The sequence below is a fragment of the Sinohyriopsis cumingii genome, chromosome 5, assembly GCF_028554795.1.
Source record: "Sinohyriopsis cumingii isolate HCF-2022 chromosome 5, ASM2855479v2, whole genome shotgun sequence".
Classification (NCBI taxonomy): Eukaryota; Metazoa; Mollusca; class Bivalvia; order Unionida; family Unionidae; genus Sinohyriopsis; species Sinohyriopsis cumingii.
The window spans coordinates 32,714,302-32,726,521 of record NC_142965.1 but is presented as its reverse complement, the minus strand read 5'-3'; the positions used below and the strand labels follow the sequence as shown (position 1 = coordinate 32,726,521).

General features: G+C 36.0%; 1 protein-coding gene across 1 annotated transcript in view; it reads left to right on the top strand.

The window, feature by feature from the left end:
- LOC149798900 (histone demethylase UTY-like) overlaps positions 1–12,220 on the top strand; it is a 211,471-nt gene that overhangs the window by 149,745 nt on the left and 49,506 nt on the right. The window contains exons 13-15 of the mRNA XM_089957814.1: positions 4,744–4,831; positions 5,896–6,148; positions 7,642–7,749. Coding sequence (XP_089813940.1) covers positions 4,744–4,831; positions 5,896–6,148; positions 7,642–7,749 — 449 coding nt within the window. The remainder of the gene's footprint in view (positions 1–4,743; positions 4,832–5,895; positions 6,149–7,641; positions 7,750–12,220) is intronic.

Here is a 12,220-nt window from a genome sequence, read left to right as displayed (position 1 = left end):
CAAACCAAGAAATAAAATTATTCACATCTCTCAGGCAGGAGTAGGGTATAATCATAATCTGCCAGAAGATTTTTAATTTTTTAAATATTTTTTCCAACCATACTGATTCAGTGGACATATCACCAGAATGGACAGAAACAGACCAGAAGGTTAAAATCAGTTTGATACAGCTTTTAAGTAGCTAAATTCATATTGGTTTAGTTAACTGTACACCCTTTATTGTCTTCCTTTTGATGAAATTTCTTACTGAAGCTAAGAAAATAATGTTGCACACATAAAAAAAAGGAGGCACACTTCTACTAATTATTGTTTTTATTATACTTCTCCATTCCAGCCTGTTCTAATGATCTTCTCCCCCCACATACTGTTTGTCTTGTTTATGATATGTATCTAAATTTCTCATTTACTTTTCCTACTACTATACAAATGTTCTGTGAATATGCATATCAGTGTGAAACACAATGGGGAGACTAAATCCAAGATTAAAAACCTCTACATTTCTGGATATATTCTGCTTGGATTCCATATTTCTGCACCAAACTCAAGAGTTCAGGACTCTGCACTAATTCAATTCCCACTATAATTTGTGCAAACACCACGATTTTTAAAATTTAGTGACTTAAAATTTTGAGTGCTCATGCTCAAATTTATATCAGTATAGACACATCTATGACAACAGCTTTTGAGAAGGAAAAAACCCATAACAGCTGCACCATTTTCTGGATCTATACAAATTTGAAATGTGTGCTTTCAATACTGCACCAAAGAGTCAGCTGCTGATTTCAGTAATGAGTCATTCAAACACGGGTCTGGAAATTATGTTAATAAAACAATGTCCCTCACTTTTTCAGTTACAAGGAGGACAAGGTCTCAAAAGATTGTTTTTACTAAAATCTTACTTTCATTATCAACCAATCAGGGACAGTCAACCATATATACTCTGTTTTATCTTCACTGATTTATAGTATGGTTCTCGTTCTTTCACATCTGTAGTAATGTGAGTCCTTGAACAACTCAGTGGTTGTAAACCTTTTTTGACCATGCTGAATGGACACACTCTAAGATAATGTTCAAGTAGCAGAAATACCATGGGATAATCAGAGACCAATAAAATTGAATAGTCAGGTCATCTCCTCTGCAGGGATGCTGCCAGGATTTCAGGATGTATTCTAAGTTTTGTGTGTGTGTGATCTCCAATGAGGAAGTGGTGGTGGTGGGAATAGCCATTGTTAAATATCTCCTTAACACTTAAATATCTGTCACCCTTTCTTACTGTTCCACTCTGTTACAGCTCTACTGAAAATAAAATTCTCGAAGAAATGTCATCTCTAGTTGTATAGCAATTATTACTGTGAGGTCATTTGGCATGGTCACGTGGTTGTGGTGGGGTCTTGGTTGGGATGGCATAAAGACTATAGGCTTACTCCATATTTGACAGCTGATTATGATGTTGTCAAAAGAATTAAAAAATTTCTTGCAATTCAGTTGGACTCAGATACTTGATTCATAGTCAGTGAACAGGTTCTAATATTCATGTGTTTATTTTGGAGTTGTGTTCCTCCATCACATTCAAGATTTGAATATACCAAAGGTGAAATTGGTACAGTTGCATCCTAAACTACTATCGTGGCTACTTCAGATGTTATTTAATGTGAGACTATAATGCAAGAACTCGTAGCTTCAGTGATTTTTGGGTTAAAAAATTACTCCTCAAACAACTCAATTTGGTGCAGATTACATTGTTTTTTAATGATACAGTGAGAATTCTTGATGTGTAAAAATTGCACAAGAAATGAACATCAGATCAGAAAATTACTACCACTGGGAAAATACTGATAGGAATATACTGAAATAATGATATAATTATTTAAGTAGAATATGTGGTGACAATATGAGCGCTAGTTCTACAACTTCGTGCAAAATACGTCTTGTACAACTATTCTGTTGTTTCTAACAGCACTGTAATATGGCAATAATTTCTGTCCACTTTTTATTTTAGTCCCTTGCTAATTAATAGTTTTAGATTTTACAACACAAAGCACATTTTACCTTTTGACAATAACACATCATTATAAATATTTAGATTGCAAGAAAATAGAAGTTACAATTTTATTAAAAGCACTGGTACCAGTAAGACTAAAGGAGATGGTAAAAAAAAAAAAAGAATCAGGATGAACAGATTAGTAGCTTTTTAGTAGTGTAGTAAAGAATCCATATATCAGAATGACATCAAGTATTTTTTCATCAATTTCATCATCAGTTAATGATACCACTTAAAAATGTATTGTACTAGATAATATACTTTTTTGGTTATCCATTTTGCAACACAAATACCAAATGATGGCTTGGAACTAAGTGCCAAAAGGTCTGCAGAAAATACCACCATGATCTATATATATGGAAGAACCGAACATAAACAGGTCAAATTTGATCCATCATGCTTTGAGTTTACACAGATGAGTCAGTCTCTTATATTTAATGTCATTTAATTTTTGCACATAGAGGGCATGTACATCATTTGGTCATACATCTGCATATGATACAAAAGTTTTTCTTTTTATTCTTTCGTTGCTCAGTGGTTCTGCCAACTTGAGATCTACACACACTTAATTATGTTGTATGGGGATTCTCTGATGTTCCTTATGAGCATTATCTGTTAATTGTTTCTGAATTTAATATGATCCTCCTCCTCGATGTACAAATATTATTCTGTGCTGTGAACTCCTTTCACTGCCTGCTGTCTGAAACACGTATGCATAACTAGCTTGAACAAGTTTTTCATTGTTGTGCAGTTTTCAACATCTCACATGTATGGCCCCATGGGTATTCTCTCTTGGATATCTCTGTCCCAGAAAAAAAGTTTTGAATCAGAGGTCTTGTTAGGATTTTTAAACTAAGAGTCCATGGCTCCCATTTTGGTAAAAATATGAGTCCCATCAGGAAAAGTTGCAGTCCCCTCTCAGAAAACTATGCCAATTATAGTAACTATTGGTTGCCATAGAGTTTAATTTCTTCATTCTTTATAACACTGACATAGCTCTTGCTTGTCCATCAGAGTGAGTCTGAATTTTTTCGATCCAATGAAGGTCTTATTCAAAGCAGTAAGCTAGGCATCCCACTTTCATACACTTGGCTAATGTCCCTTTCAAATGATCAGTTCTAGCAACTTTAGCCCTCTCCTGAATCTCTCAATCTTCATCAGTTTGCGGTTGAGCCCCAAAATGCTCATTCAAGTCTATGTCTCAACATGTCATGATTCCGAGGTCACGTGCACTGCTTATTCCGTTACACTCGGTAATGAACACAAGAATGCAAGCTAAAGTTGTTTATTTGATGTACTGCTATAAATGACCACATGTACATCTCTGGGTATTTCTGCCTCTAAATTCAAGCACTGTAAATATCAGTAGATTTTCCCACCCAGTCAAAGCCTTTGATCTCACTGCTTAGCTATTGCAGCATGTTCTTTTGATGTACTCTTATAATGGTGACGACAGGAGGGGTGGGGGGCTTTCAACCACTACATTCTGCCATTGTAAATATCATCACAGCTAACTGATCAACACATTTCCCCACTATGCAGGTGACTGAAGCAGGACTGGCAAGTATTTGAATTTTACCGCCCGCCTAAATAAAAAAAAAATTGGCGTCCAAATATGCGTGATTATAAGTGTTTCCGAGACCTCTGTCAGATTTCACTAACATGAACCCTGCCAAAGATTCACTTCCTTGAATCAGTGTTTTGCTGCCTCTTATGCCAGATTTGTCTCTTTCATAATGCTGTATTAGGGTTTTAAGTCCAACATTCCCATAGTCAGCTTGTTTAGACATGGGTATATTTAATAAATATAACCGGCATATTGTCCATCCAACACGTACATTGGACTCGCACTCAACATCAATTTTTGGCTCAAAATCACACACTGGTATTTTCAGTGACATTTTTCCAATGTCCAACAGACCGATATACATGAAATTCATTGTCATCATAGCTATCACCAGCCAGAATTTGCCGACTGAAAAAACGTCGTCTGAAGACAAACCGTGTTTTGATTCAACCATTTTGGTTTCCTGTGTGGCCCTTATTGGAAACACGCATTTGGAAAACTTCCATGATGAAAGTAAGGCTAAAACTCCATAAAACGCCTGTTCCAGGGCCAATGAACGAATCAAATTTTGTTTAACAGCCATTCATGTCGAACAGAAGTATCCATATATCTCGATGTCGCATCAGTTGTTGTGAGACAGCTGCGGCAGCACGAATTATGTTGCGAAATGCACTTTTAAAGTTAAAGTTAAAAGTTTAATAAAAATTGCATACTGCGCAAAGAACATTTTTTATATCCGCGGCGTTGACGTAATTTTCCGAACGCGTATCACTGCTTTTAAAGTACTCGAATTCGTACAAAGTACGTGCACTCGCGTGTACTGGCATCATTTTCTGACCCAATGTTTTATTCACGTTAGACTGCTAGGAGGGGGTAGATGCGATTTTAAATATATATTCGATTTTTTTTCTTTCTTCTTTCTGACAGACCCACCAGCGATTTTTCATTTTGTTAGCACAACCAACAACAGAAGTGATTTTCCTAACCAACCTTCCACTGTCAGAATTAAAATAGTTCGAAACACAACCTCCTACAGAAGTTTTTTTGAAGTGCCATCCCCGTGGGGTATATATGTTTCACTGGAACAGCCCTAAATTCATTTTCTATTTTTTAATCGTTTCTTTTCTTTCTTTAGGTGGACGTGTTAGCTCAAGTCTAACTGCAAAAATAAAGTTCCTTCAAGAACATTTAGCCAACATTCCAATGCATCATCTTCAAAACAAGTGAGTTCTTGGGCCATTGTTTCTTTTGGCATAACCACATTTGAGAAGTTTTAATTTTTAGACCATAGTATATTTTTCATGTAGAGACGTGTTTGCAAAACTACAAGCATTTTTATGTATATCTGTATTATGTGTTAATTTTTATGATTATAGATTGTAAGGCCTATTTTTAAACACATTACGTAGCTTCAAGATAGTGGATTTGTACTTTACAATGAGGTCATTTTGTTTGGTAAACATGTTAGGGCCTTTTGAATATGAAAGCTATAGAATAAATCTTGTTGATGAAATGAATGGAATTTTAGTTGAGGTCATAGGATTTCCCCTTGGAAAACTAGGCAACCTATTTTATGATTGGTTAGCTGCTCAATGACCTGATCTTGTTGACAAGTAGAATATTCTTGAAATGATTATTTGAACCTTGTTCTGGTTCCAAAACTGCATCATAGTTTTTATTACAAGGGATGTTTACTTGCGAATTAATTATTCCTATCATAAACATTGGTTGCAGTGTTGTGATGTTTGATTTATTTCAAATATTCATTGGAATTACAAAGTGCTGATAAACTGGATTAAGTAGCTGTGTTGGAATTATTGTAAATTCATTTGAAGTCATTTTGGAATATATCATGATACATCAGGACTTGTTGGCACATCAGCACAATAATTTTGACTTCATTTGGAACACCACTGGAACTTATTTGGAATGCTTCATACTTTTGGACTTGTGATACAAGTTAAAGGACTATTTAGGATTTCATTCCCAATACTGTTAAGTTATTTATAATTTTTGGCTTTCTAAATTATTTGTTGCATTCTACAAAATTACTGGTTTTCACTCTTTTTATGTCAGTTTAAGAGCATAAAACAGTTGTAACAGCATGTTAAGAGTTGAAAAGTGGAAGAGTTGATCACTGGGCATATTTTCAGTTTTTAGAAAGGACAGCTATTTACTGGAATGTTTTAATGTTAATGATTTTGTAGTAATAGATTAATGACTCTTATATTTCAAGTATAAATGTACATTTTGCTGATCTTTAAAAAATTAAATCACATCCTTTCAGACCAAAGACGCTTCCAAGTATTGAGGAAGCTTGGGCTTTGCCGATACCTGCCGAGCTGACATCACGTCAGGGAAGTAACATCCCACAGTACCAGCAAAAATCCCCTTTGATGCCAGGACCTCATCATTCTGTTCATGGAATGCCCCCTAACAGTATGTCCCCTGTCCCCCCTGGGATCAGTTTGCCATACGGTGCTCAGAATGGTTTGGATGAATCTCAAGTGAAGAAGAAAAAGAGCCAGTCTCGGAAAAGAGTAAGCACATTTTTCTGGTAGATACCTGAATTTGTGACACAGACAAGGCACATAAACGAAAAAATTATGAATCTCCGGGGCTCAGATAGTGATGTTCTTTATCAGCAGGTATTGTAAGATTTTGTATTGCAATTATTAGAAAATATGGAGACTTATAATATACCTGTAACAGCTTGTTATTTTGTGAAATTTATTACTAAATAAATTCGACCACTCTGGTGGCCTAATGGTTAGAGCATCTGCCTCGGTTGCGGGAGGTTGTGGGTTCAAACCCTGGGCCAAGTCATACCAAAGACTTACAAAAATGGTACTAACAGCTGCCTCGCTAGGCGCTCAGCATTAAGAGGTTAGTGTTAGGACTGGTCGGCCTGGTGTCAGGATAATGTGACTGGGTGGGACATCATGTTATATGTCTGCAGCATGATGCCTCATTGCTAGACTTCACTATTAACTGCTACACTGCAGACATTGTAGCAGTATGACTGACGAATTGTTAAAGCTATGAAAATCCAAATCACACACAAACACACACACACACACACTTTAAATAAAAAATTGAAACAATTATAAATTACAGAAATAAACCTAAGAAAAACTGTTACTCAAATGGCACATGCAGACCAGATGATCATCTACAGCCCGTGTCAGAATCACTGGCATCAAATTAGCTGGAACCAAAGAACTGCTTTTGTTGTTGTTGTTGTTGTAAGATTTAACGCCATTTTTCAGCACACAGCTATATATGGCGGCCAGTATTAATGGTGGAAGAAGAACCCGGGAAAACCCCAGAAAGAACCACCGACCCACGAGAAGCTACTGGCAAGCTTTCTCACATACCCACATTGGCCGAATCCGAGACTCGAACCCACTGTGACAGAGGTGAGATGGCAGTGATCGTAACGGAGAGCACTTTAGACCACTTGGACACTCGGCCCCCCCCCCCACTCAAAGAACTGCACCACTGAAATCAGCATTTACTTTCTTCAGTTAGAATTACTAAGACCATTTCATTATTTTTATCTATCCAGGTGTATGTACTCTTTAAAGTAAAAATTGTACTTTAGTGAATTAACATATTGAGCCTAATAAACCTTTATTAGCACACCCACACTCGTATTATCTAAACTCTTGTAGAAATATTCATTGAGCTCAAGACAGGTATATGAATATTATTATAGCTCTCTACACTTTAACTTTGAGGGTTAAATTAATCTTAAAATCAGATCTTGCATGTCTTTCATTCAACATGACCGTGGTTGGGGGATATGCACTTCAAAAATGAAGAGCTCACAACACAGCTAATAAGAGTTGACCCTTCTATTATATATTACAAAATATTCACATTTTTCATTAGGATGTTTGCTTAAATATTATTTTTCTAAGCACACACAGTGGCTGTTATATAAAATGTAGTAATTCCTACTGGTATACATTGCCTAACAATGCATGATTCAGTTTCAACCTAATTCCTGTATCAATAATTATTATTGTAGCCCTCTTCAGAAGGTTTGATGGAGCTCCCTCCCCCACCCCCTGGCCCACCTCTTCAACCACTAACACCTCAACAGTTGCAATTGCTTCACAGTCTACAACAGAATCAGGTATGAACTGTCTCTGTCTGTGTGTGTGTGTCTCTTTCTCTTTTTTTTCCATGTTTAGATGAAGCACAGTATTATTTTTAATTATTTGTACCCCATACCTATGCCCCAGAAAATCAAAAATATTCTGTTTCATGTAAATTAATCACTACTAAGTATCTTTGGATGCAAATTATCCGATTTAGTGCTTGTTCTGAAATTTTACATTTTAAATCGTTTCAAAATTTAGCTGCCGTTTGTTGCTAAATTTATTTTGAGAAGAGCCAAGTAATATTTTGTCTTGCCTGCTAACAGCAAGACTAAGTGCCAGCATTATCATCATTGTTTAGGTTCGGTGTTGATGTTTTCGAAAGATCTATGTTTATCTTTTGAACTGATATTGTGGTATAATTTAACTATGTTTAAAATTTCTGTTGCAGAATGCTCTGATTTTTTTATGTGCCCTGCAAAATCAGAAAGTTATGTAATTCTAAACATTTTATAGAAGACATTTGTATACTTCTGGATATTTGATCTGACTTGCCCAAAATTGCATAGCATCTGGTCCCAGGTGGATTTGGGCCTTGCCTATTATTGCCTAGCACCTGGTCACAGGTGGATTTGGACTGAACATTGAAATAAAAGTCTTGAAATTTCATTAATGTCATTCAGAATAGTTATTAGATTACCCAAATTTTAGATTGGACTTGAAATCATTTCTTCTGTACAATGTCACAGACTCAAGGTGCAGTCTCTAAATGTGTTAGTCTTTAGGTAGAGTTTAGTTTGATATTGTGCTAATACAGTTTTTAATTCACCAGACCAAAGCAATCTTGCGTCAGATTGGCTGAGATTGTTACCCGTCAGGAGGCCTCATTGCTGATCTGATTTGATAAAATTTGAAATATAAACATATGGGCTTGTGCATGAGAAAACGTGACTGTTGGTTTTTTTTATCAGGTTCCCCCCCCCCCCCTTTTTTTTTTCTTCTTACCTTTTTGTTTTTGTAGTTGCTACAACCCTAAATTGGCCACCAATCCTGATGCTCAGGCTTATAATTTTATTTGTTCTGATCCATCCCAACCCAACAGAAGACCGTCTGTAATCCTGATTTGGGTCACAATTGTGAACCACTGGTTTAGACAGATGAAAGCCATTTCCAGTTTTGAATTAGTTTTTTGCGTTATAAAATATTAGTCCCTAGGAGGCATTTAAAAGCTACATGGTATGACATGGAAATCCTGACCCAACATTATAAGACCTGCGATTGATATTGTTACCAATACTGTACATTTCTTACATTTGACATGTTATGTGCTCAGTTCATTGTTTAAAAAATTAACATTTTATTACCCATGTAGTATTGGCAAAAAAGCTGACATGAATATGGAGCAAAGTTGCATAATACATTTTTGGTCACAGAAGATTTCTCACAATGATACTGTTTCCTTAGAATTACTCTTCCCTGGACCACTCCGTTGGCTTAAGTGGTTAGAGCATCTGCCTCAGAGGTTGCTGGTTCGAACCCAGGCTGAGTCTTACAAAAATAGTACTAACAGCTGTTTCGCTAGGCGCTCAGCATTAAGAGGTCATTGTTAGGACTGGTCAGCCTGGTTTCAGGATAATGCATCTGGGTGGGATATAATGCTACATGTCTGTCACAGGATGCCCCAGTGCTAGTCAACGCCATAAACTACCACACTGCAGACGTCATAGTAATATTATGAATTCTTTTATAGCTACATTAAAAATCCAAATCACACGCACACTTGCTCCTCTGTTGGCATTTTGGTCAGAATATGCTTGATAATGTGGTTGGGTATTACAATGAGCATGTTTTTACATGTAGTTGGTATGCTTTGGTGGAAAGTCTAGCAGTGATTTTCATGTCTCAGGACTTGAGCAAGTGTTGATTGTATTTGAGAAGACAGTAATTCAATACTGTGTCTGATGGCCACTAAAAAAAATCTGATCAGCAAAATAGCTGTAATTTTAGTCAAATAAAGTTCCTATTTTGTACAGAATTCCAAGTTTGAAGAAATATCTTCAAAATGTGGTTTGCATTTTCTATCATGACTCGAGAATGATGAAAATGCAGCCTGTAACACCAGTGTTACATCAAATATCATGAAAATCTCCCCCAAATTTAAGATTTTCCATGATATTTCTAGCTCTTTGCTGGAAAAATCATGCAAAAATAAGATTTGTGCATATTTTTATGAAGAATGGGCTATTTTATTTCTTTTTAAATTCTGTAAAATTCCTGGTTGTCACATGCTCAATTCTGATTGGTTACTAAGAATGGTCATGGGATCATGTTTGATGCTGAGGCTAACATGGCAGTGTTAAATTGCAAAATTCACTTAAAACTGAGATCTTTTCATTATTTTAGCAACACTTCTAATAACAGTGCAGATGTTCCTGTAAATAGACATGGTTACAGCAAACAAACACTTGATGATGGCATATACTTCTCCTACTGTTGTGATCTTGATGTATATGTTGCATAAAATGTAAAATGTAAATCAACTTGAAAGATTGATGATGCCTCCATGGCCTTTATTCTATTACACATGTCCTCTAACAACTGAAACTTAAATTAAAAAATACATCTGTAAAAATAAAATAAAAATAAATCAATAAATTTTTTAGTCATTTTTAGTGTCATCTCTTTAATACCACTCATAAATTTGAGAATATTCAAAAAAGATCAGAATAACCTAAGAATTCTGTAATTCTGTCATGTCATATATATATATTACACTTTTTGTACACCCTAGTTTTTTTGCCACTTAATATAACAATAATTACTTTCGTACCTATCTGGGGTGGGGGGGTCGCATTTATGTGCATGACAATTATCAGCAAGAAATCGGAGTCAATTACTCATGTATTCATGCTATATCATTGCCTATTACTGGACATAAGAGAATATCGTTTCTCTAATACATGGCTCACTACTGGATTTTGTTGACTTTCTGAATGTTGATGTTGGAAACTCGACATATTCATCAATGACTTCTGTAGAGAAATTTCATGACAGTTTTTTTAGATTGGCCAGAAGAGTGACACTGTTTGCAGTACATGGTTGATTGTATAATGGTTAGTGTATTGATAAAACAGTTATAAAAAAAAAACAGACTTTGAAATTTCAGTTATAAGAGTTATTGCTCTTTTTGAATCCATTGAAGTACGGAATGTCCCCCTTGTTGGTCTACCTTTCTTAAGATTCAGTGGGCGCAAGTACCCACATTTATCAAATTCTAGATGCAACCATGAACCACTACCCCCACCCCCATACCATAATGTTGCCTTGGATCCACATGGTGGCTTCTGGTAGGCCCTTGGAACCCTGACATCAGGTGTTCCATATTATCATTGTGTGGTGAGGATAATTGCATTCAAAATTGTATATTTATACTTTATTATTAAATGTTGTAACGGTTGTTTACTTGCTCGTGTACAAGTCTCTTTTGTGTGTCTTGTTAAACATTAACAAATATATAAACTTGAACATAAGTTGATTGCACTTCCACCTCAAGCGTGAGATATTTCCTTCTGGTCACAACTCCAGCCATCTAACCATTGAACCACCGTGGTCCGATGGTAGACTTTGATCCCATGCCCTTTTGGTCACAACTCCATCCATCTAGCCATTGAACCACTGTGGTCCAATGGTAGACTTTGAACCCATACCCTTTAGGTCACAACTCCAGCCATCTAACGATTGAACCACCATGCTGGTCCAATGGTAGACTTTGAACCCATACCCTTTAGGTCACAACTCAGCCATCTAGCCATTGAACCACTGTGCTGGTCCAGTTGTAGACTTTGAACCCATACCCGTTTGGTCATGAGACCAGCCATCTAACCATTGAACCACTGTGCTGGTCTGATGGTAGACTTTGATCCCATGCCTTTTTGGTCACAACTCCAGCCATCTAGCCATTTAACCACCGTGGCTCCCCATTGAAGAATGACAGGTTTGGGGTGTTACAGCAACATGACAGACTGCTCCAACAGGCTTCAGACTGTAATTCATTAAACAACAGATTTGAATGATTGATTTTACTTGTAAGGACTTTGGCTGCAATTTTTCTTTATTTCTGCATTTGTGCATGAATTTTGTATCTTGGCAGGCTTGCAGTACATTTTGGTAACACTGCCCCCAAAGTTTGATCGTCACTTAATTTTAATTTGTTGTCCACACTAGTCAGCGCCCGATTTCTTTGTTGTTTCCAGGCATGATTATGATTGTGATATAAGTTAAAATCATTTTATTGTTATATGTAATCAAGAGGGGATTTTTTTTAGTATAATAATGCAAGGCCATTCATTAATGTAGACAAGTAAAAAAAAATTTTATTTAAAAAGTCTCATTTGGGATTCATTTTTGCTTTCTTTAGTAATATTAATATCCTAATTTGTTCTTTACATGAGAATTTATATTAACATCTAAAATTACTGCTACTACAGTTTGATGTACCGAAGTAAT